This window comes from Budorcas taxicolor, chromosome 11 (assembly GCF_023091745.1).
Source record: "Budorcas taxicolor isolate Tak-1 chromosome 11, Takin1.1, whole genome shotgun sequence".
Taxonomy (NCBI): Eukaryota; Metazoa; Chordata; class Mammalia; order Artiodactyla; family Bovidae; genus Budorcas; species Budorcas taxicolor.
The window spans coordinates 129,086,360-129,112,156 of record NC_068920.1 but is presented as its reverse complement, the minus strand read 5'-3'; the positions used below and the strand labels follow the sequence as shown (position 1 = coordinate 129,112,156).

General features: G+C 48.3%; 1 protein-coding gene across 1 annotated transcript; it reads left to right on the top strand.

Moving 5' to 3' along the window:
- Positions 1 to 1,888: 1,888 nt before the first annotated feature.
- On the top strand, positions 1,889 to 25,720 carry LBH (LBH regulator of WNT signaling pathway). The gene is made up of 3 exons (XM_052649546.1): positions 1,889 to 2,050; positions 4,564 to 4,666; positions 25,313 to 25,720. Exons 1-3 carry the CDS (start codon positions 2,025 to 2,027, stop codon positions 25,499 to 25,501), a joined length of 318 nt encoding a protein of 105 aa, XP_052505506.1. The 5' UTR covers positions 1,889 to 2,024; the 3' UTR covers positions 25,502 to 25,720.
- The last annotated feature ends 77 nt before the right edge of the window (positions 25,721 to 25,797 follow it).

The following is a 25,797-nucleotide window of genomic DNA, read 5'->3' as shown; positions in this document are numbered from 1 at the left end:
GGTGCCCAGAAAGTCCAGGCTGGAAACCAGGTCTCCAATCACCGGCTTCTACTTGGGCGGAGTAGATGACATGTCACCCTCACAGGCATCCTTTGATAAGCTTCCCTACCTTGCAGACAAAGCACAAACAGCGCCCCCTGTCGGCAGAAAGCGCACACTTGGAATCTGACCCCCACCCACCCCCATGACACCTGCCCAGAGAAGCATTATCACCCTCAGCAGGATACTACCGTCAAAGGAGCAGAATGAAGGTGGTACTTGGCAGCTGAAATCAATTTCTGATAGATCTTGTGGGGTAGGAGTGGAGGACAAGTTGGTGAGAAGCTCCTGAATTTCTCTGGTTGGGAAGAGCAACTAGGGATCTGGCCTGGAGGCACATTTTCACAGGAAGTCCTTTGTTTTTATTCAGATTATATATATGAATGACTAAAAAGAGCAAAATTGGTTTTCATGTAGTTATTCTTGTACATTCTTATCGATTATTTTTATTTGGGTTGGCTTGAGAGAGTTGATCAAATTATGAGGGCCCCCTCATGACACTGCCACTGTCAAAACCTCACCATTAATCCTATCCTCCTTTACCCGAGATAAACCTGATGTTTCTACTTTTAAGCACAAACATATGGATCCAATACATTCACTATCTTTCAAAGAGCTGAGTTCAACATACACTTCATTTTACCTAGTTTGGGATACCTTCCTCCCCCACCTCCCCCTACCGCCCCAGAGACACCCTCTGTACACTTGTCAGGGTTATGAAGCTATTTTACAGGAGTCTTTGAGGCAGAGGTGTGAAGCAACGCACTCCAGCCACAGAGGGGCAGACTCCACCCCTGCTATGGGGGCTGCTCTGCAGCCTGAGAGCCCTAGAGCCTCCCGGCGGCGGCACCGCAATTCCTGGGCAGGGTGGGAGGGTTCGGCTGGAGCTCTTTTGTTTCTTCTCCTTGGAGCAGATCTGCGAGCCCAGGCTGGTGGGTGGTGTGTTCTTGTGCGGCGCGTTCCCCAGCACCCCCGGTCCCCCGCCCGCCGGCCGAGTGTGTATGTGTCCAATGGAAAAAAACCCTACGACGACACCACATCTTTTCTCACCCAGATCAAACCCTCCACGGCTCCCAGCGCTGCAGACCAGCCCCTTGCAAGCTAACGTGACCCGCCGCGGTCGCCCCACCCTCCCACCTTCCCACCGCCTCTTTTGGAGTTGTCCTCTCATTTCCACGCAGCTTCCCGGGGGACAAAAGAGAGGCGCCTCGCCTAGGGCGCAGCGATCCAGGTGCTGCGGGCGAGGATGCCAGGGAAAGGCCTAATTTGGGGGAGCGGGGGTGAACCCCAGGTGTGGGCTGGGGACGGCGCGTGGGTGCAAAAGAGGGCGCTGGTTGAGGGATGGCGCCCTCCCCCAGGGCAGGGCGGCCGCGGAGCGGTAGTGTCCAGAGCGGGCCCCGGCGCCCTCCTCACGCCACAATCCTCAGCCCAGGAGACCCTGGGGTGTGTGCAGCGAGAGGGGCGCGGACGCCTGCGGGATTGTTAAGCGGGTAAGCGGCATTGACATTGAACTCAGGTCCTAGTGCGTGCGTGCGGGTGTGCGCGTGCCCATGTCCACGCGCGTGTTTGCGTGTGTGAGTGGTGGGGTGGGGGCCGGGCTAGAAAGCTGCAGCAAACCACGGCCCTCGGGGAGCGGAGCCGAGCGCGCCCCCCGGCCGCCGCCAGCCGGAGCTGCGAGCGCTGAAGCCATTCATGATTTTGGTGACGTTATTCCAGGAGTGGGAGAGGGAGGGCGTGGCCTCCTGGAGCCGAGCCCCGCCCCCGCCCCTATAAATACCGCTTCCCGGGCTCTTTGTGGGGCCGCGAGCTTGTCTGCGCTGCCGACATCGCTGGTAGTGGGGTTGTCTCCCGGAGGCGGACCAGCGAACGCCCAGTGCCGGCGCCCGGCAGCCTGGCGCCCCTCTCTGCGCCCCTGACATCCTTACCCGGGACGCAGTGACCGTGTTTAAATCACAAGGGCGTGGGTCAGGCTACCCTAGGACTTCATGTCTGTTTATTTCCCCATTCACTGGTGAGTATCTTCTGCACTCTCGGCGGGCATCCGTCTCGCGGCTGTGGCTGCTGGGCCCCGGGGCGTCTGCTCGTACCGGCTGGGTTGGGAGGGCAGCGGGCGGCATGCGGGCACCGGGCACTAACCAGCCGCCCAAGCCCGTGCAGGAGTCAACGTCAAGGTTGCCTAGGTGGGGGTGGTGGTGGTGCTGCTGAGAGCATCCAGACAAAGGAAGTGAACTCGCAGCCTTCACTTAAGTGACGGCTGGGAGGGTGTGTGTACGGTCTCGGTGGGGTGGAAGAAGAACCAGAGGCCAGGGCTGAACCCGGCTAATAAAACCCCCTCTCTGCGGAGGGCTGCGCCTGGCCTGGCGCAGGGGGCTCCAGCTCTTCCCGGCCCCTCCCCTTCTCCTTTTTGTTTGCATGCAAGTCTTGGCGTCGAGGCCCGCGGCCGCCAGGCTGAGCTGGTGCAGCGGCCGTGTTTGCAGAGCTCCGAGGGGTGGGGAAAACGCCCTCTCCACACAGAACTCGACTGAAGCCACAAGCAGCCGCACAATCACTTGCTACATCTCTCGATCCCTTTCCTCTCCACCGCCCCTTAACCCGACGCGCCTTTCTGGGGGCCGAGGTTGGGGAGGAGCCGCCCTCCCCGCTCCCCCGGGCTCGCCTGGAGGAGCCCGGGCCGGGCAGCGGAAGGCGGAGGTTTGCACCAAACCTGAGATCGGGGCTGGGAGGGATGCGTCCTAGGCGCCCGGCTGGTTGAAGAGCTAGCCCCTGGCCGCTGGGACTTGCGTGCCGGCTGCTGCTTCCTTCCTGCGCTGAGAAGAGGAAGAGCGGTCAGGGGGCGAGCGCTGGCGGCCCCGAGCGCGCTCTCAGGTGCGGGCGCAGAGAGCCCGGCCCCGCAGGCTCCAGCTCCGCGCAGTCCTGCTCAGCTCAGAAACCGGAAAGTTCATGCTTCTTGCTTCAACTTTTCGGCCCGGCGCCGAGAGAGGAGTGAACGCTGGGACATCAGGCTGAGAGCCCGGCGAGAGTCGGGTGGGCACTAGCCTTTCCCGAACCTAGGAGGAAACTGACTTTGGAGTCCTAGTCCCTGACCTCAGACTTGCCCGGAAGCCTAGCATCCTCTCTTAGTCTCCCCTCCCTCAACCCAGCCTGCTTGTTTAGAAAAGAGACTGCATTCTCAAAAGAGAGTGAAAATCCCCTCACCCCTGAGGCTTGCTGTGCCCTCCTGTGGAGGACCCCTTCCCTCCTACCTCCAGGTACCATATGGGTGAGACTCACAAGGCCGTTGGAGGCTGTGTTCCCCTGACCACTCAAAACTCACCGAGATGTGTGTCAAGGCCCATCAGGGTTATTGTCCCCTGAGAGATTAAGGTTGGGCCTCACTTTACAGTTGATTAGCATTTCATGGTTGTAGTGCTCCACCCCCACCCTGTGGAGCCCTGTGAGCATAACTGTGAAACTGTGAGCTCTGCATTAGTGTCATGGTAACTAACAGGGCACCTGTGGCTCAGAGAGGGTGTATGACTTGTTCAGAATCACACAGCACTTGAGTGGCTTACCTTGGACCAGAACCTATTGCTTTTGTTTCCAAATCCAGTGCCATTTCTACGCTATGTAGAAGCTGTAAAATGAAAACGAGTTTGGTACCCCTGTTTCCTTAGCTGTGGTCTTTCTAAAGCCTACCCTACTTTTTATTTTTAACCATGTATGAAGGCATGATGGTGAAAATGTTGAGTGTTGTGTAGCGAGTACGTTGGCATTACACATTCGGGACCCTGTACGTGCCCATGGCTTGAGTGAGGATAATGGAATGCTTGTATCCTGCTTACAGAGTACAAAGCACTTTCACATGTCAGCCATTGGTGGGCCAACTTGGCCCCTCTGGAAATTTCCTTTGCAATCAGAGTCCGGGCATCCTTAAGGCTTTTAATCCAGGGGATGTTTTTCAAGCTGTGAGCTTTCAGCTGCTGTGGCAAGGGCTAGAGAAAGGGCTTGGATGGCAGATGTGAAGCTTGGGGAAAGCTAACCCCTTGGGGCTTTATGTGGGACATTTTGCAAAAAGGAACACTAGACAGACATAGAAATTTAGGAAGGCAGCAGTACTGGACTTGGTTTCCCTGAGGTTGGCCTATTATCATTATGTAATAGCAATATTCGTTTTCAATAGAGATGGGTTGAATTGGTTTTAATGTAGACAGACGGCCTCCGCTACTTACTGTTTTGGGGTTTTTTCTAGTTTTGTCACTTAAAAGAAAATTCAGAGTCATTTTGTGCCAGTGGGGACTAGTACAGGAGAGGAGGAAAGAGGAGGTTTGCCAGAGTGGTTTTCAGACAATGGGCTTTTTTGAGAGCCCTGATGCTCTGGGCTTGTAAGGCGCTTCCTCAGGGTATGAGCTTGTTTTTCTGTGAGATCTGTTTTGAACACCTCTCATCCTCCTTCCAGACAGTTTCCTGATTTAACAGCAGAAGGCACGAGAGGAGGAATGTGAAAGTGTGTATGTTTGTTGACTTTTGTTCTGGGTTTCTTGGCAGCCCTGACTATCTGAGATCGGCCGAGATGACTGAAGTGATGATGAACACCCCATCCATGGAAGAAATTGGCCTCAACCCCCGAAAAGATGGCCTTTCCTACCAGGTGAGTTCAGTACGGGTTCCCTTCTGGCTTCTTAGAGCCTAGTGGCTTTTGCTGGGGCTGGTGGTAGACTTGGTTCTGTATCCCACTGCTGTTTGTAAGATCTATGTGCCCTTGAGAAAGTTCCCGAATGCCAATAAGCCTCAATGTCTTCATCTGTAAAATGGGACAACAGTCGTTCTTACCTCATAGAATTGTGAAGATTCAACATGATGAAATAACATGGGTAAGGCAGTCACAGTACCTGGGACACAGTAAGTGTTCAGAAAGCGTGAGCCAGTTCTTAATTAGTCATCCTGGCTGCTGTGAACTCTTCCCTTTATGGTGGCAAAGGGGGAGGTGATTTGTGCAGTCAGCTCAGACCAGAACTTCCCTCCCCAGGGAAGCCTTGGGCAGTAGTAACATTGCTGTGAGGGGCCTCTTATGAAGGATGGTCTGGTGGAGGAATTGCTGTGTCAAATGCTGCTCTCTTCCTCTGGCTGATGGTTGATCAACTGATTCCAACACGGTTAGTGTTCAAACTACTTAGAGTTGAAGAGACCTTTCCCCAAAGGGTAGCTCTCTCAAGGATGTGATTGCCAGCATCCAGCACAGAGATTATCCTGTGTGGTGGATCCAGAATATATAAGGACCGAAAGGGTGGTCTGAGTAATGCCTTCAGATTCTCAGACCCGTGCTCTTTCTGGCCTACCATATGCTTTCCACTGTGCCTGGCCCACTGCAGAGACCTTCAGATACCTTCAGGGCAGTGAACTGTTTTCAGATTTCTGAGGAGAGTGCCTAGGTCATTACATGGGGAAGGAAAGAGTCTGTTTTTAAGGGAAGATCTTGGAAACTGTGGCATGCCTGAATGGGGAAAATGAATGGGGTGCAGTGGGCTCATTCAGCAGATACTAGCTGAACGCTGCTATGGGCCACGCACTTTACAAACAGTGCTTGTTCAGTCTTGACTATAACTCTGAGGTGGGAATTATTGTTCTGTTTCACAGATGAGGAAACAGGCTCAGACTGAGTGGATGACTTGGGTCTCGAATTCCAAAGCCTTACTCTTCTGGTGCGTCATATGTCTGTGCCTTAGGGTTGGTTCTTGGCTAGAATTGAGACTTTGCTCTGGCTAGTCACTCCTTAGAACCATTCTAGGTTTGTTTTTTGTGAAGAAAGAGAAAACAGAAAGCTGGGTGGGTGTGATGGAGGGAGGGTGATCAAAGAGAGCTGAAATGAAAGCTGAGGTTGGCTTAGGTAATTTGGCAGGTGACAGCAGGAGTCTCCTCAGACACACTTGGGAGGTTCAAGAAGGCCCCCTTTGTTGTGTGTCGATATGGGCAAGCCTCTTCTGTTGGCTGGAAAGAAGTCTTCAGGTAGCTTGAGGGGGTTCGGGGTTGGGGAGTAGAAATACCCTTTCCTGGTTGGTTTTCTATCTTCCACCCTCAGAGGGTCTGTAAGAGACAACTGCAGGCCCCGCAGCCTGTGGGAGGGCAGAAGTTTCCTGACCCACTGGCTGGGGTGTTTTTGGATACCAGTTTCCAAGTCACTGAATCAGACTGAATATCTTTGTGGTTATAGGTGAGGGTTTTTTTTTGTTTGTTTGTTTCGTTCTGGGTTTCAGATTTCCATCACAGAACCTTTCCAGACACAGTCGTCGGTATGTCTTATGTGTGCTTTCTATGTTCTCCTTTTGAATACATCCCAGGATAAAGGGCCAGGTCCTAGAGGGCAGTTTTCTTGACCTTCAGGTTACTCTGTTGAATCTGAGGGAGAGTAGGTTATGACAGAGGAAGGTGCTGTGGTGCTGGCTGAGGACAGCTCAACTGGGGCTGCTGCGGGCTGGAGGAAAAAAAAATTGCCTCTGGGCTCCTGAGATAACGCGATGCTGCCTAAGCAAAGGGCCCTCAGATCTTCGCTTGTGGTGCTAGACTAAGGGCCCAGTTTTTACAGCCTTTCAGGGGATCTGTTCCTGCTACCTTGAAGCAGACTACTGCCCAGTTCCAAAATATCTTACCTTGAACTCCAGTGCAGTCCATCGCAAGATTTCAGAAAGGTCTTCCTGGGGAAGAGAGAGGGGAGTGGTGGTTCTCTTCAACCAATCAGCATTTAGTGGACACTTGCTGTATGTAACATGCTATGCTGGGCATTGTGAGGAGGGTCCAAGGCTTATGGGGGAGACCAACATGCACATAACTGGAATACAGGCCATCTGGTGGAGCAGTTGGAAAGCTATGGTCAGTCTGGGGATGTGTGGCAGTGGGAAGGCTTGGGAGGAGAAAGTCAGACTGGGGCCTTGAAAGAAAATTAAGACTTTGAGAAGACACTTCCATCTCTAATTTTGTAGGCAAACCTTTGGCTTGCCCCTGTTTGGGCCAGGCTCAGGGCTCTGCAGCTAGTTGGTCTGACAATTGTCACCTAACCAGTATTCTCTGGGTCCACTCAAAGCCACTGCCATCCAATTAAACACATTCCCACCAGAGCTCTGGGGACTGGCCGAGATCTGTCCATTGTACATGCTCAGGCTGGGCTTGGATCTGGGGGCAGCAGAGCTTTGAGCTCTGCTCTTGGCATTCTTCCCGAGGGTAATAATAGTACATGGCTTTTACTGCGACCTGCTTTTCCCAGGAACTAAAAGTGGGATGGAGACATCAATCTCGACTTAGCAGTTGAAACAGAATCTCAGACTTGTGGTTTGACCTTGAAATAAGGTCGTAAAATAAATAGGCACACTGGAATTTGTCAGTTGTTCCCCCCACCTTCCAGACCTCCCCAGAACGAAGCTTTGCTGATTTCTCTGCCCCAGATGTGGCATCTTTCTTCTCCAGTGCCTGTGGCATTTGAGCTTAAATGATGCTGCCGTGGTCCTGCCTAACCTTCTCCCTGCCCAGGTCTCCAAGGCCAGAGGATGCCTTATTCCCTCTTTGTGCCTATCACCCATCACCCTTCCAGTAGCCCTCCCCAAACTGAGGTGCCTGCTGGCTTGGGGCCTTGACAAAGCAGGTGCTAAGTGAATGGTGGTAGTTTCAGTAAAATTGAGTCTCTTGATTCTAAAGCTGCTCACCTGCACTTTTGCTTTAGAATTTTTAAAGGGCCTCCTCAGCCTCAAATCTCTCTCTGCTCAGTCATATCTGACACTTTGCGACCCCATGGACTGCAGCCCACCAGGCTCATCTGGGCATGTGGATTCTCCAGGCAAAAATACTGAAGTGGGTTTGTTGTTTCTTCCTCCAGGGGACCCTCCCCATCCAGGGTTCAAACCTGCATCCCCTACACAGGCTCAGACAGATGTCTTTTCATCCCCTAAGAGATCTGGGGAAGCCCTATCTCTTGTGCTTGGGGAGTTAGTGCTGTTTTATGAGCATGTATAAAAATTGACAGAGCCAGTACCCTGTTTTATCTTAACATTTACTTAGAGAGTCAGTTCAATATGTGCAGTCCATATCTGCTTTCTCACTTGGCATGAATTATCTCACCCTCCCAGGTGGGTGAATGAACAGTTAATAGAAAGTAGAGTACATTTTGGGCAGGGCTGTAAGTGGTGGCCAGCACACAGGGGGCTGAGTGGGAGGGTCTTCAGAAGGAGGATGGGGTTCTGTCCCTGCTGGGCTGCAGCTCCCTCCCCACCCTGCATCTGTCAGCTTTTTGTTCTCTGGCTCGATGGATAGATGGATAGGGATGTTTGCCTAATGCCTTCCTACTTTCTCTAATTCAGGGAAACAGGTCAGTGGCTGCCTTGCAGGCTCCCTGCAACCCCACTGATTGTGACATTTTGGAATGCCTCTCTGACAGGATCTTCTTCTGTGCTGTGCCTGAGTTGGTCTGGGCCCTGAATAGGGCAGGGTCCTGGGCGTTCACCTCTGGTCATGGATGTTGCTGCAACCCAAAGGTTGTGCATTTCAGCCTGGCCACCCAGCTTCCCCAGCACAGCTTGCTGAGGCTTCTGCAGTTTTTAATCCCCTTTGCTGAGTTCTAGACAGAGATTTGGCTCTTCGGTCTTCATTTAAATCTGCCCCCTCTCAAGCAACTGGACCAAGATCTGATAACTTTTACCCTTCCTAGGCTCTTGAAATTCCCCTCTGATCATCACCCCGTCCTTCCCTGGCCGCCCGTGTTCCTCCTGCTGTTCTTGGCTTCATGCTCCTACCGTTTGACGTCCACCCACCAGGCAGAGGAGCAGCGGACTCCCCTCCTTCTCAGGGAAGCCAGGGAGGATGCGCCGTGAATGGGAGCACTGATTCTGTATGCACCACAGTGCCTCGTGTTCTGGGCTTTCCCTTTGATCCTCAGCGCTGAGAGCTTTCCTGCATCTTCCCCTGCATTTCCCGAGACAGGAGGGAGGGATGTCCTGGCTTTTGTAGGACAGGGAGGGGGGACAGTGGTGGGTGACCTTTTCCTGCCACAGTCCTGTCATTTGCTTCTTGCAGTCTGAGCCTCTCTTTCAGCTCTGCATTAGGACAGGTCTGAAGCACCGGGCTGGCTGAGACCTGGCCCCTCCTGGGTCAGACTTTCTCTGTCTCTTCCACCTCAAAGGCCAGCATTTTGCCAACTCCCTTTCCTCCCCCTCCTCACTCTTCATCAGAAGCAGCAACTCCTGTCTCAAAGAGCAGGCTCAGCTGAACCTCTACAATCAGACAGCGGCTCAGAAACGCTTGCTCGTCACTCACCTGTCTACTGAGCCTTTCTTGATGGGACCCCCGCGCCTGGCTCTCCTGTTCCCTCCTGTGTAAGTGCAGGTGTGGAAATCCGTGACAGGCTGGGGTTCCTGCATGTGTCTCTGCTCTCTTTCCCTCAAGCCCCTGCTCACAAAGCCACTCCAGGCGTGTCATCAGCCCCCTTTGTCTCCTCCTCCTGGCGCCACTGTCTCATTGGTTACCCCCAGCTGCAGTACCCCCCACGTGGTTCTCAGGAGTTTGGGAGCCCTGGCTGAGCAGGCACATAGAAGTCCCCTGGTCACCAGGAAATCATCTTTCACATCAGACTTAAAAAGCCTGAGTTGTCCCTGGAGGGACATAAAGCTAAAATTCCAAAGCACTTGGCAAAAGACGTCCAGCCATGAACATGACATATTCCTGGAATCCCAGCATGTTTTCTCTCTCCTGTGCCTACCCCGTCCACTCCACTCCCTGCTTGGCACAATTCATAAGAATATGAGGCAGAACAAGGCAGCTAGAGCCACAAGGTTCAGAAGCAGAGGGAGTCTGTTTCTTTGAGCAGCACTGGGGCTGCGTCTGCACGTGCTGCCTCTTTCTGAGCCAGCACCCAGGTCACGTCAGTGTTCAGGTTATGTCTACCTTGTGTGGGGGATCCAGCACCTTCCTTCCATGCCCAGGGCCTTGACGCCTTGACACACACACACACGCACGCACACACGCACGCACGCGCACACACACACACACACACACACACACACACGGCATTCACTGTTTTGGAATGCCCCTGGGTGAGAGCCTGCAGAGGGCTGGACTTATTCCCACGGGGGCTCCCCCCACGACGCACACACCGTGGTCACAGCAGTGAGTCTGTAGCACCGCCAGGGAGAGAACAAGCTTGCTTCACTTCCCCAGCCAACGTGACGCACACTGGAGCCATACAACCCGGCCTTCTCTCAAAGGGCCTGTGTTGGGCCTGAGGCCTCTCAAGCGGTGGTGTGTGCATCGCTCTCCAGGCCCAGGGTCTGTGTCTTAGACGGCTCTTTGTTCCCACGGAGCCGGGTGCAGAGTCGGGCCAATCGTTGTTTACTGGATGCTGTGTGATTGATTGGCCCCTTCTTCTCTCCCTTTCCTGAGCTGAGAATTCTCTCTCCACCTTGGCCACCCCATGGCGTGGGTTCTCATAGGATCAGCATTTTTCTGAATGCTGACCTAGTCTCCCAGGTGGGATAGAGAGGAGGATTGTACCATGAGGAAAAGGGATGAGTTTGGGTGGCAAATCTTGTGACTGGAGCCAAGAGCTATTCCTGGGTGTCTAGTGAATGTCCTGAAATGATCTCTCAGGCCCAAGTCCTGAAATAATCCTCTCAGGATGAAGACAGGCCCTCATTCACACAGGGATCAGAGCTTCCTGTGCTTCACTCCTTTGCCGTCTCATAGCCATGGAGTCCCCTCAGCCATCTCTCATCTCGCCACTTGCCTTCCCTTGTCCCTGAGCCCAGCTCAGGAGGATCTTTATCAGTCAATCAAAATCTGGTGTCTACTCCTCACTCCTTGACTGAAGGAGAGCCCTTTGTTGCACAGACCTGTCTTAGAAAAAGAATTAAAATTTCCCCAAAGTTGCAAATTGACTTGACTTTTTTGACCTCAAGGGAAGTTTGGGAGCTCCCTCAGCCCCCTCTCTGCTAGAATTAACTGCCTTGCACTGTGAGAAGCTCCTTTTACATAAACTGTATAGAAGAAACACTCAAACATTTAGCTGAAGTGACACTGACTGTCTGTAACTCAGCCAGGGATTGTATTGGAGCCAATAGGAAGGAAGGTTCCAGATCTCTCACCATCAGGAGAATTGCCCTGAGCAAGGAGAGCAGTCACAAACCTCAGTCCAGTGTGTGTGTTGGGGAGTGTCTCTAGGTCTGACTTTCTCCTAACTTGAACCTGAAGGTGGTTCCCAGGCAGAATTAATTAGTGTGCCTTGAATTCATCTTCTGTGTAGAGCTTGAGACATCTCTGGATTTGAGAGGAATCCTTGATTTTCCCAAATTGCTAAACATTTTCTCCAGACACAGCCCTATGTGTCAGCTCTAATTTTTCAGCAGGCGAGTGTGTGTGGGTAGCTCCAGGCTTAGCCGCTGATTCCCGGGGACTGAGCCTGAGATGCCTACACGACTGCACGCGCACGCACACACACATTCGCCTCCGCTTATGTGAACTCTCACACTCGTGAGCACACTTACACACTCACTTATGACCAAAACGGCAGATGGCAGGATGTTAGTAGCAGTTATTTTAGATCAGAATTCTATAACTGCAGGAAAACTTTCCTTTCCTTCCCCCCTTTTTGAGTAATTTCACAGGGTATATATTTTATTATTCTTATGCTTACTTTTCAAATTTTTAAAGTAACACATACCCCCTGTGGAATTTTTATTTTCTTCTTTAAAGTTTTCTTTTCCAAGTCACCATAATCTGACCATGCATAAATTGCAACTGTTAACATTTTAGCATCTTTTCCTTTCTTTTCCAAGCACTTGTATTTTTATGTGCTCAAGATACTGAATTGTGTTCTGCTTTTTCACTTAATGGTATGTAAGTCATCAGCATCACATTATCATAACTTATCATAAAAATGCCTCAAAGCCAGCATTTTAATAACTGTGTGATATTTTATCATAAAGTTACAATATGATTTTTTTACCATTCTCTAATTGTTTAGTTTTTTAGATTGTATACATTTTTATTTTATAAATAATATGATAATTTATATATAATTTTAGATATAAATCTATATTTGGAGTTTATATTATTTCTTAGAATAGGGTCTTAGAAGTAGAATTTCTGAGTCAAAAGGTGTAACAGTGTCTGTGTGTGTGTGTTATAATTTATAAAGGTGATACTAATTCCTTCTAGAAATTTAGAGAAATATAGAGAAGTACAAAGGAAATTTTAAATGCCCACATTCCTATCACTGAAACCTTTTGATCTGTTTACTTCTAGTTTTATATTTATTTTTGTTAAAAAATAAAATTGAGGAAATACTGTGTGTGCTAGAGTGAATCTAGTGTCTTTTTTCATTTCATATGATACTGTGACTATGTTCCTGTCATTTGGTTCTCTTTGTAAACCAGCGTTTCATTGTGTTATGTACCACTTACTACTGAATGTTTAGGTTGTGGCATATTTTGTTCTTACAGAGAACACTGCTTTGAACATCGTTTTACACAAAGCTCTGCACAAGTCTGATTCGTTTCCAGAAATTCCTGGAAATAGAATTACTGAATCAAAGAGATTCAACATCATTAAGTTTCTTGATTATATATTACCTAAAAAACAGAAAACAAAAGAGTTTATCATAATATCCCAGCTCCCAGCATTGAAAGCTTTAGCACATAGAATCTCTGGGGGTATAAAATCTATACAGGTAGGATGATGGAGGGGCTTTGTGGAGAGAGTCAGAAAGGTGTTCGATTATTTTAAAGTGTTTGAGAGATGCTGTACATCTTCCTTGGAGAAGGCAATGGCACCCCACTCCAGTACTCTTGCCTGGCAAATCCCATGGACTGAGGAGCCTGGTAGGCTGCAGCCCATGGGGTCGCTAGGATTCGGACACACGACTGAGTGACTTCGCTTTCACTTTTCACTGTCATGCACTGGAGAAGGAAATGGCAACCCACTCTAGTGTTCTTGCCTGGAGACTCCCAGGGATGGGGGAGCCTGGTGGGCTGCCGTCTCTGGGGTCACACAGAGTCGGACACGACTGCAGCGACTTAGCAGCAGCGGCAGCAGTACATCTTCCTCTAGTTTATTAATTGCTTATTTTGAGCAGAGATGATAGCAGTTAATGACGTTTGGACACCATTTAGCCAGCATTCTAAAATAGCCAGTGACATTCTTGTCCTATAGTAGATATGTTGACACACTTTATGGATTATGAATGTATGTGAGTTGGCGATTCCCCTATTTATCTCCTTTGTTAAGGACGTTGGAGCACTGTGCGACCTTGAGGAAGATGGGGGAAGTTGCCTTGGCCTGGAGACCAACGAAGGTTGAACAGATCCACATTTAGTCCCCTGAACCCTCTGGGTTTTCCTGGGGTTTCAGGTGTGGCTCATGGAATGGTCATGGTTTAGAAATATTGCTTCCCCTACTCTGCTCAACATTGTGTGGCAGCCTGGATGGGAGAGGAGTTTGGGGGAGAATGAATACATGTATATGTGTGGCTGAGTCCATTTGCTGTCTACCTGAAATTGTCTGTCACAACATTGTTAAGCAGCTATGTTTCAATATAAAAGTAAAAACAAAAAGAAACATAGCTTCTCTGGAATCAAGGATACACTAGGCTCTTAGAAGTCGATCTGAACATCATAGAAGTCTTGGGCCAGCGTTCAAGGGCCTTCCATCCAACAGCACTGCAAGACTCCTGGTTCTTTGCAGCAGGTAAATAGCCTAGCATTCCAGTAGGGCCCCCATATGCCTGGTGGTTTGCAAAGTTAATGTGTTATACAGACAAACTTTGAAAGTGTATTTTATGGTTACCATCTATGATAAGTAATACTAGTTTTCTTTTTTTTTTTTTTTTAATATGTTTTAGACAAGCAAGTAAAGAAAAAATATAATTGAGCCACAGTGTGTGTGTGGACAGGAAAGAGTAACAGAGGTGGTGCCTGGCTTCTGTGGTGGGTGTCACTGTTGTCACCATGAGGAACTGCTTTCTTCCAGAGTGGAAGATACACTCTTAGATGCAAGCATTCTTAAAGATCAGTTAATACTAAATTATGATTTCTCTGTGTGTGTGTGTGTGTGTGTGTGTGTGTGTGTGTTTCATTTGGCCCCTTGAATACAGCAGTTAAAGCCATATCAGAAATATTTTTGGCTGTTTTCCTTGGCACCCTAATATTGGAGGTTTTAATGCCAAATTACTTATTAATAAATGTTCTGTGTATACACCACGTCTTGTTTCAGCAAAGTGTTAAAACCAGAGGACAGCTGGCCCTGGGGTTCACAGAAACTTTCCAAGGGATGTGACAGCAAAGAGCATTTGGGGAAAAATCAGTTTCCACATCTTTGGCTTCCCTCTGTTGCTTTCTAAAACTGTGTTTCCTGAAGGCAGATCTCACCAGTTCTCTTTTCCTACCCTTCTGGTCAAGATTGCCCTCCATCCTCTTTGTAAGAGGACCTGCTTCTCACCAACTTGAATCTTTTAAGGTGCTTCCCCAGCATGTAGAAACTTTCAGGGCATCAACAAATGGACCATTCAAAAACGTTACTGTCTAAGAAGCTTCATAAGTCCCACTTGTCTATAGGAAACCAATGAAAAATTGCCTTTGTCTTTAATAATTATTTGTGGTATGTTTATTGACCACTTATGTACTATTAGCTGCAATAAGACAATCCAGAATTTTGTTTTTTTAAAACCTTAAGGTCACAGGACATAAAAACATTAAAAGTCACTTTATATGCAATAAAGACATACTATTCCTGAGAAGTATGAAAAAGCTAATGACTAAAAACTTTCAAACAGGAAAATATATTAAGATAAACTTCTATGGAGCAGTAGAATGGACATACATTTTCAAGTAGAGAAAGGACTATGATTTGACTGAAGAGCTTGTTCATGAGGTTTTTTTAAATAGGTGATGGTTGCTATCAAATTGCTATGGTGTTTATAAGCCATTGAGTACACATTTAAAAGAGTAGCATAAAAGTTTTATTTTAAAATGGTGGTGTTTATAATGTAGCAAAAATTTTAGGTGTCAGTTTTAAAAGGTGTGAAAGGAGACAATTTTTCAAAATTCTTTCAAAGTATATACCGTATTTGGAGATCGTGGATATAGATATTCTCCTTGGGATCAAAACTGTGGTACTGTAGCATCTCTGATGGGGTGGGGGAGACTGGACCACCTTTGAGACTTGGACCAGTCTCTGTCAGATGTGGGGATGCACTCAAATGCCAGTAGCATGACATTGGGTCACCTGTGTGTTCTTTGGACACTGTTAGCGATATGGAGCTCAGAACCTCTCAGCACAGCAGGGTTTTAGACTGTTAATCTGGACAACTGGTTTCTAAGCTTGGCTTTGCTACTGTCTACGTCATCTCAGGTGACCACAGCATCTCTTTGGGCCTTGCCTTCCCCCATGTGTCATGGAGAGAGTTGATTCTATCATTTTTTGTTAAAATGTTATATAATGAGGTGAAATCCTCCATCCTAATCTTAGTTGTCCCCTGGAGTTAAAGAAAATCTTCTCTCTCTTAGACTTCATGTCAGCCTTTCAATTATTTGAAGGTACCTTTTACGTTCCCCTCAAGTCTTTTCCAGTTTTAAAACTTATTATCCTTCAACCTTGACTTATACAGTCATCTTTATGAAGGTATTCTTTTCTCTAGGCCATTGGCTTTCAAACTTTTTAATCCTAGTCTCTTTTACATTCCTAAAAATTATTTAGGACCCCCAGAGATACATTCGTTTATGTAGGTTATATCTTTTGACATTAAGAGAGTGTTTAAAATTTTTATTATTTATTAACTCCTTTAAAATAACAATTAAAACCATTAATTAATATAACTAATGATTTTAATAAAAGTAAATATATTTTCTAAAACAAAGAAAAGTGTTCACTTTTTTTTGCAAATCTGTTTGATATCTGTCTTAACAGAAAACAGCTAGAGCCTTCACTTTATTGTGATTTGATATGTGTTGATTGAAGTCAATGAAAGAAATCTGGCCTAGGCAGATATGTACTTAGAATATTTTGGCAAAACTGAATAAGTGGTAGTTTCTTGAAGGTTAGTGGTAATGTGGAATCTGAAACCTTATCAGTGAACTTTCTGTACTTTTATATAAAATTCATTAGCCTATCTTGCACTTTGAAAGACTCTTTTACCCATGCTTGGTTTCACAACCTGATGTACTGATCATTTGGAAAATATAGGTTCACCAAGTTATGCAGATCTTCCAAATGTTAATACATTTTGTTACGTAATATTAAAAAAAAATCACATTAGTTAGTATCTCCACTGGTCACATCAGAAATTCTTCAAGTGATATGAAACTGTCAAGCTTATGATGGCTGATACAAGTTTTCCAAAATTCTAATTTTTGCTTGAGACCTCAGTTTTTACCATTGGTAACAAACATCATCAGACATTTTTTTTGAAATACCATTCTTATGTCTGCCAAATATCCAAGTCTGAATAACCATGGTTTGTTGGTCAATAATTCTTTCAACTGAAATGGTGTTCCATGGAAAAAAGTAGCTAGTTCAGCTTGCAACTCAATCCCATAAGTGTTTTTCTGTGAGACAACTGTTGTGCTCTGACATGCACCAGAAATATTGTATTCCAATTTGGCAATGGCACCCGACTCTGGTGCTCTTGCCTGGAGGATCCCACGGACGGAGGAGCCTGGTAGGCTGCAGTCCTTGGAGTCACGAAGAGTCAGACACGACTGAGTGACTTCACTTTCACTTTTCACTTTCATGCATTGGAGAAGGAAATGGCAACCCACTCCAGTGTTCTTGCCTGGAGAATCCCAGGGACCGGGGAGCCTGGTGGGCGGCCGTCTATGGGGTCGCAAAGAGTCAGCGACACTGAAGTGACTTAGCAGCAGCAGCAGCAACTTTGCATAGTGTATTAAAAAACATGTACTTAAAGAATCAGTGTTTAATAAAAGTTAATCTTTACTGCTTCATCAAGGACATGGAGAATTTTGTTTTCATTGTGAGTGGGGGGTGGTGAAGAATACATTGACTACCAGTTTGCTGCTACTGCCATCAATAATTCTTGCATCGTATTAGTATTAGTCACTCAGTTGTGTCCAACTCTTTGCAACTCCATGGATTTATAGCCTGCCAGGCTCCTCTGTCCAAGGAATTCTACAGGCTTAGAATACTGGAGTGAATAACCATTTCCTTCTCCAAGGGATCTTCCTGACCCAGGGATCGAACCCGGGTCTCCACATTGCAGGCAGATTATTTAACATTGGAGCCACCCGTACCAGGAATTTCACCCACTATTGTTTTTCATACCATTAATGTAGGTATCAACATGAGCAAAAAAGCAAATAACATCTTAGTATTATGAAGAAAGTATTTTAACTGCATGGACACTCTCCCTAAAAGGACCTGAGAACTGAGCTTTGAGAACCACTGCTCTAAGCTGAACAGACATCAGAGGGCCACAGCAGGGCATCTCAGTGCAGAAGGTGTAGATGAGCTCCATGAGAGGAGCAGACCTCTAGGAACATAGCCCTGTTTCTTTCAATGTTTTTTCATCAGCACTGTAGTTATGATCAACTAAAATCTCCAGATCTCTTTTATTGGACCTACTATCAAGCTTCCTGTTTGGGAGGGGGCAGAAAACTCTTAAAGACGTACATTAGCTGATGACCTCACTTTGGGAAAAGGTGAGTGGGAGGTGATGGATGTCGTCCAAGTGGACACTTTTCACAGATGGTGGAAAGACCTAGTTAGCCGTGGATTGGGGAATCCTCAGTCTAAGACGAGCAGTTGAAGCCAGAAAGCTGCCTTGAGTCCAGAGAAAAACCTAAGGGGATACTGAGTCCAGAGAGGGCACAGGGAAGGTGACGTTAGACAGGTCAGGCAAACCCGAGCAAGATCATGAGAATAAGGAGAGAGTGTGAGTCCTGAAGCAGGCCAGCCTCATAGTGTGCTGCAAAGGTGGTGATGACTGAAGGCCAAGCAGAGGCCCTGGAGCGGGGCTGTAAGCAAGTCCTTGGAGACCTGAAAGTTGTTTCCATCCAGTGATGAGTTTGGAAGCCATGTAGTAGCAGAGCCCCAGACAAGAATGGGAAGGCTATGGGACCAGGCCAAATATTCAAGATTTTTGTCTCTAAAACAAAGAGTGAGGAAATGGTTGGAGACAGCAGCCCTGTCAGTCTGGGCTTTCTGAGAAAGGGAGTGTGTGGCTGTGGGACACTTGGGTAAAATAAATGGGAGAGAGAGAGAAGCCATTCCCCAAACCCTGAGATGACTGAGAAGCTTGTCTTCTTTTCAAAGGGCAATAACGATATACACAATAGGATGTGGGTATGTGAAATTATCCTATGCCAGATAGCTGCAGTGTTTTCTTACCACCCTGGAGAACTTTGAGAGACATTCTTTAATATTCCAAAAGCCCCATCAGCTCACTGGACCCAGAATTATCAGCAGTAATTAGTGCTAATTAGTTGGAATTTGGAACTCTTGACTTGCAGGATGGGTGTGTGTTGGAGAGATGTTTATGAAAGATGGTGTTTATCCAGAGGATTTCCTTTTCTTTTAAGTTTCAAGCCTAGAGGCTTAAGCATCTTTAATTCAAAGGAAGGAGATCCAATAGTTGTTATGAAGCCCCAAATCTCTACTCAAGTCTCCTTTAGGATTAGAGACACCAGGGAAGGGTAGGAGAGGGTGAGGTGGATATTCCATAACCCTGTCCAGGGGAGATTCGAGCGAGGTGAGTCTCAAGGATGGAGAATGAGGTCACTAGCATCCCAGTGGAGATGGGAGATTGTTCTTCCTTGTCCACTGCATCCATCAGTGGCCACTGTGCCCCTAAGCTCTAATTCTTTCTGTTCTTAACCGGCCACATTTCACTTTGAAAAGTCAGTAAACTGCAAGTGGTGATAAAGCAAGTTGTACTTTTTTTTTTTTTTTTTAAATTAGCTGCCTCTCATTCACTTAGCCTTTGGCAGAGCAGGATGCTGGTAGAGATCTGCCCATTGTTATAAACCAGCCCCTCCTAGGGAGGAATAAACACACAAGGCCAATCCATTGTTGTTCTCCAGGAAAAATAGGCAGCAGGACCTGGGAGTAGGCTGGGGGAGGGAGAGAAGGATGCATAAACGGGAGACTTCTAGCTGCAGGAGCTTCCACTGAAAGGCCAGGATCTGGACCAGGCAGTGGCTTTCATTCCAGCTGGCCTAACTCACGCCCCGGGAGAAGAGAGGCCCTGGAGAGGAAGTGATGAAGTCACAACCATTTCTCCAAAGAACCTGGCCTAGAATTTGTGAGCACAAGCCCAGGAGTGCTGCTGATTTCCTTCTGTCCCAAGCCACAGCCACAGACTTTCCAGCCCCTCAATCTAAATGTTCCCTGGGGACCCCAGCTTTACCTAATAAGAACCATCATTAGGAATTTTAAATTTACAGAACATGTTCGCACATACCTGTATTTAGTTCTCTCCAAAGCCCTGTAAGATGGGAATGAGCATTAATCCCAATTTATAAATGAGGAAAGGAGGGGGGTGGGGCTCCACATCTTTGAGCCTATTGGGTACCACGCTGGCACTCAATCTGAAGCATCATGTAATCCTTCCAACAATACAGTAAGAGTGGGAACTCCTTCCTCATTTTACTTGGGAGGCAGCTGAGGCTCAGGGAAATGAAAATGACTTGACCTCAGTCATAGAGATAATAAGATCCAGGGACTAGGGAAAAGCCAGATCTTTCAGACTCCTGGTCTACCTGTGAGAGTGGAAATTTTCCATCGCAGGTTTGAGGTTGATTTTTTTTCCCCCTTCAGGGAGGGAAGAGGCTCACTGTGTGGTTTTGGATGCTCAGGGCCTTGGAGAGCCACCTGGTTATTCATTTCAGACTCTATCCCACCTCCCCTCCTCCCCTTCCCACCCCAACATGCCTCTTCCTTCTATTCCTCTCCAGCAAAGAGGAACCGGATGACCAAGCTCCCTGGATCTCAGCTTGCAGAACTGGTAATTACCCCTTTGTGTCTAGTTAACCACCTTTCATCTCCTCTACTTGCTGGTGTCCACTTTCCCTTATTAGCATCTTTCAACTCTTTGCCAAGCCCTCCGCCCTGTTTGTGGCCAGCTCGGGTTGTGGTTGTTTGTCGGGGTGATGGCTGAGGGATGAGTGTACATGGTGGGGTGGCAGAGGGGAGGGGGAGCTGCTCCAACCAGAATCACTCACATTTTCCATCCTAGGTGCCAGGCATCTCTCTCCTCTCCCACCCCAGAGGCAGCCAGGTTTAGGTCACCTGGCTTAGAGGCAGACAGTTGATAGCTAGGCCTCCAAATTTCAGGCCTTTGGAACTTGGATATTACCTTTCAGTTCCCTTGCGTGGGTGAAATGGGAGCTGTCTGACCGGCAACTTTTATACTTTCAACAAAAGCCTGCTGACTAATTCCTCATCTCCAGGAGCTCACCTTCAACCCCAGATTTCCCTGCTCCAAGGCAGCCCATGTCGGCCCATCAGCCAAACATCCTGAGCTTTCCCGGACAGTCCTACTTCCGCTGTCCTCATATTTAACCATTTACTTGTGTAGCAATTTATATTTACTTGACTTTACATGTTTCATATGTTTATATTAATAAAAATTAAAGGAAAAATTTTAAACTTAGCCTCAATTCAAATGCTTAAGAGCCACACGTGGCTGGTGCCATTGGACAGTGCTAGTAGAAGACATTTCCATTATTGTGGGAAACATATTCCAAATACTGTTCTATTGGACAGCTCCGATATACACAGGCAGAAATTCCAGCATCCAAACTACAGCTCGCAGATCGTTTGTTCCTTGAAGGTCCTAAAGCTTCTCTGACCTTTCGAGTGAACTCATTGGAGTTCCCAAAATGTCAGAGCCTGTTGGGATTGGAGGCGACCCGGCAAAGGATGCCTTTGAAGAAATGTCCCTTATGAAATTCACCATTACCAAGTTTGGAATACCTGCTGTTCCTCCACAGTGAGACAGGTGGGGCCTGGGATGTTCTTGGTGCATGTGATCACCAAGACTTTGTGTGCAAAGAAGGGAACTTGGTGTCTCTTAGTTTCATCCAAGCCATTGGCCTTGGCAGCCAAGGGGACAGCTGGTTGTAGAGTGCAGTCTTGGTGGACAGAGCAAGGGGCAGGGTTGAGAGAATTCCAGCTGTGAGGGATGCGTCTTGACCTGTCCTGCCTGGAGGGTGAGGGTGGGAAGTACCTGTCAGAGCCTCCCCATAGTCCTTTCCGGACTTCTTGGAGGGCAGCCTTTGCTGCAGAGAGAAGAGAAAAGGAGTTTTCCCCCTTCCCCAGTCCAGGAAGAAGGGGCGCTTTGGGGTAAGAGGTTTAGCCAGAAGCCTTTTCTCTCTGGAACAGGGGCAATTGGTTTATCCCTTGCCAGTTCCAGCAGGCAAACAGCATGCTGGCCTGGCCTGCCGCCCCAGCCCTACCTGTCATGTGCTTGGCAAGTCTGACTTGAGTCCTTTTTTCCACTGCCTTCCCCACCCCATCAAATTGCCGTTGCAACCTCTCATTTTTCTGCTGCCTAGATGATTAAAAAGCATGACTTAGTGGAAAAATCTTGACCTCCTTGGGGTCAGCCTCTTAGGCAGCTGTCAGAGATAAGATTGTACTGGCAAAATACTCAGCTATGCTTTGCAAGGCTTTCTGTCTGGATGTAAGGAAATGAGAAGCTGTTTGGTTCTGGGTGCGTCCTGTTTGTCTTTGGAGGGAGCTACAATTTTCAGAGACATAAATTGGTATTATCTGATAATAAAATATAATCTCTGATGGGAAGGTTAGATTATTATAGTGATTTTTTTTAAGTCATTAACAGGCTTTGTTATAAAAAAAAAATTTTTTTTTTCCCATGGTGCCTGCTCTGAGCAATTCAGGGAGCAAAGTTCTCTGGCAACTAAGCAGTATCAGAAGTTCAATGCTCAGACTTCCCCCAGGGACTTAAAAGACTTAATTGTGTGGCTCCTGGTGTGATATTGTTTGGAGTTATTTTAATTATTGTGTTAGTATTGCTACCTCTTGCTTGGAGGTTGAATACTTACCATAGTCCTGTTGAAACTGCTCCAAAGAGGACATTCCTATTTGAATTTAACATATGTCCTCAAGGCATTTTATCATCTTTGTATTTGCCCAGGATTTGATTCCATTTAGTAAGACCAGAGGCCACTTCACTTCTTAAATGGAGAAACTCAGGCCCAGGTGGTTGACAGGTCTTGGTTAGGTAGGGTTGGACAAGTGATGTCAAGGACATAGTGAGAACCTGGGGTCTGTGGCGTGACCCTTTGTGTTATCAAATGGGCGCCTCTTTTGAAGTCCTGTGGCTCTGAGTTTGGGTCCCCGTTCAGCCACTTCCTAGCTCTGCGGCCTTGAGTGAGTCAGTTGCCCTCTGTGTGCTTCAGTTTTCCCATCTATAAATAGTGATCACACCACTGCGTACTTCAGAGGATTATTGTGATCTGCGATTCTGCTCAGCAAATGTGCCTGCCGTATCTTCCATCAGCAGCAGCATCATCCTTATCTTCACATTTTCCCTACTTTTAATGAGAGACCCCCTCCCAGCTCAGAACGAAGTCACCTGCTCTCCACCACATGCCCTTTCCTTGTTGTCCTTCTCTTCCTTTTGCTAGCCTTGCTGCTACGTGTCCCTTCGGCTTTTCCTCAGCATGGGCGACTGTAATTAGAAGCCAGTCACCACCTCTCTCAGCCGGGGAGTCGCAGCATAGATACAGCCCCAGGCTTGAGGTCAGAGGGTAGAGGCAGGGGTCCAGGGCTGTCCTGGGCCTGGTGTCCATCCCCTCCTGATATTTCGCAGCTCTGTCCTTGAAGATGTAGAACAACTGTCCAGACTCGACAGTTCATCTTTTGGACCTGTCTGCCCAAGATGGTCATCTTGGGGCCTGAACTGCCAGATGGGCCATTAAAGCCCAGGGTCTTACCCACCATCCCTGCTCAGCTTTCCAGGAAATGGGCATGCTGGCTCAGTGGCATCCATTCATTGTTCAGAAGATGTAGGTGCTGAAAACAGCAGATCTGGTTTGAATCCTGGCTCTTCCTTGGAGCCCTCAGAGTCCCAGGGTCTCCCTGCTCCTGGTGGGGGGGCGTGGTACGTGGTGTGGTGGCTGTAAGGCCTAAGGCAGGTGATGTCTGAAAGAGCTTTGTAAACCGTAGCATACGGTTTGTGGGGTTCCCCTCACTCACGCCCAAGGCTTGTGCTTGGAAGGGCATCTGGTTCCCCTTCGCAGGAAGGGGCTCCAGCTCCACATGAGAGAAGTGGGGAGGGGCCCAAGTAAGCCCCGTGACCTTCTCCCTGCTCGGCCCTGGAGTCTAGTGCACAGCCTAGTCCAGGCGCAGACCTGCGGGCTGTTTGCCTCGGGAGGAGGACGCCTGTGGTGGTGGGGTCATCTTTCCCCACGCCTGCCTCCACCACCACCCCCAGCTGAGCCCCTCCCTTCCTTGTTTTCCTCCTGGCTGCCATTAGGATACTTTTTATAAGCCTCGTTAAATCTTTAATGATGCCTGGTTGTGCAGCTGGCTTAAGACTTAATCCCCAGCAATAGGGCTTTATTGGATAAATGGTTAATAATCACTCGTCTGCAGGGACTGGGGAGGTTGTGTTGAGGCCCATGATTCCCAGAAGCCCCACGTGGCCCCTTGACATGGTCAGGGGACCACACTTCATGAGGTCAGGTGCAGTAAGACTGGGCACCCTCATCACATCCCAGAAGTTGGGCAGGCCTGAGGTTCTAGGAGAGCCCTTTTAGTACCTCCAAGGAACAGAGCAAGGCACGGGGAGCCCCGAGGTTCTCTTCAAATGTGTCTCTACCCCCTCCTTGTTTCACTTTCCTGTCTTTTGCCATGAACAAGCTGTGTGACCCTAAGCAAGTCTCCTGATCCCTCTGCCTCAGTTTCTGTATCTATTATAAGGACAGGTTGGGAAGAGATGAACTTACAGGTGCTGTGTGATTCTGTCAGCCCCAGGAGCCCAGACAGTCTCTTCTCTCCAGCTCTCTGGTGTGTGCCCGAGGGCTGTGTGTGGCAGGGGACCAGCGGCCCTTGGGATTAAGCACTTAAGCTGCTGGGCAAAGAATTGGGTCATCTGTAGTCACAGGGCAGCGCGCGCAAAGGGAAGCCACAGAGCCTGGATTTTATAGCCTAGTTTAGGGTTTCCCCTGGCTCTGGGCAAGACACACAGTAGGCTTAGAAAAAGGAACCTTGTGGACAGGACTTTGGAGAGAGAAGTAGACTCTTTCAGGTATAGAATTGTCAAGGTGGGTGTTGTTCAGTCGCTCAGCCTTGTCCGACTCCTTGGAACCCCATGGACTGCAGCATGCCAGGCTTCCCTGTCCTTCACTATCTTCTGGAGTTTGCTCAGACTCAAGTCCATTGAGTCAGCGATGCCATCCAACCATCTCATCCACTGTCACTCCCTCCTCCTCCTGCCTTCAATCCTTCCCAGCATCAAGGTCTTTTCCAATGAGTCAGTTCTTTACATCACATGGCCAAAGTATTGGAGCTTCAGCTTTAGCGTCAGTCCTTCCAATGAATATTCAGGGTTGATTTCCTTTAGGACTGACTGGTTTGATCTCCTTGCTGTCAAGGAGCCAGGGGTTGTTCACAGGTGGAAAAGGAGCCTGGGATTGTGTTCCCACGTGCCCGTGTCTGGGACCATGCATTCAACTCTGATTTGACTTCAACTTCACAGCTGTAGTGAGATTAGAACCTGTCTCCTTAGGGGGCAGGTGGTATTGGGCATGGACTTGGGAGTCAAACAGACTTGGGTTTGAATCCCATTCTACCACTGCACATTTCTAGGCTGAATGGTTTGGGCACCCTCCTTCTCCAGGTATCTCCTGAGTGGCATTAGCAGCACCTGTGTTTCAACATGACCGTGTTGGCTGCAAATAACCTACATAAAATACCTGGTATCTGGCTCACATCAAGTGTTGATAATTATCCTGGGAGGAATTTGCTGTTGTGGCACCTGTTGTATGCATTGTACTTGTAGTTAAAATGCTTGCCACAATTGGAGATGTGACTCACTGTGGAGGACATGATCTTGAGTTCTTTTATCTGCAAACAAAACCAAAAAGGACAAACACCAATTTGGTAGCACTGCCACGAAAGCCTTCAGCCTCAGGATTAGTCGGCTGAGGGCTGATTTCCTCTGTCGCCCTGGAGTTTGCTCCCTGCCCCCTGCCTGATGCTCCCCAGGGCATAGCATGGTCCCTGGTGTACAGTGGGGGCTCAGTCCTGCACGTGAACGTGACTGGGTTCTCTGCTTTTATTTCAGATCTTCCCTGACCCGTCAGACTTTGACCGCTGCTGCAAACTGAAGGACCGTCTGCCGTCCATCGTGGTGGAGCCCACAGAGGGGGAGGTGGAGAGTGGGGAGCTCCGGTGGCCCCCCGAGGAGTTCTTGGTCCAGGAGGATGCGCAGGACAACTGTGAAGAGACAGCGAGTGAAAACAAGGAGCAGTAGAGTCCACGCCGGCTCCCTCGGGGTCACACCAGACAGCCTCTGTACCTGAACTGTGTTCTTTCCCACTACCACGGACGGAGAGCGTGTGTGAGCCACTGCAGTTCTGCACACGTCAGATGATGGCTTCCGTTCTGCACCTGCAAATCACTGAGTTGGTTTTCTTTTCTTTTCTTTTCCTTTTTTGAGATGTTGGGCAGCGGAGCCCTCTGCGACTATGTGCCAGGCCTTTGAGAAAGGAAGCTTCTTAGAGCAGGGGTGGGGTGCGGGGAGGCGGGCGTCTTGGAGATCGTTATCTG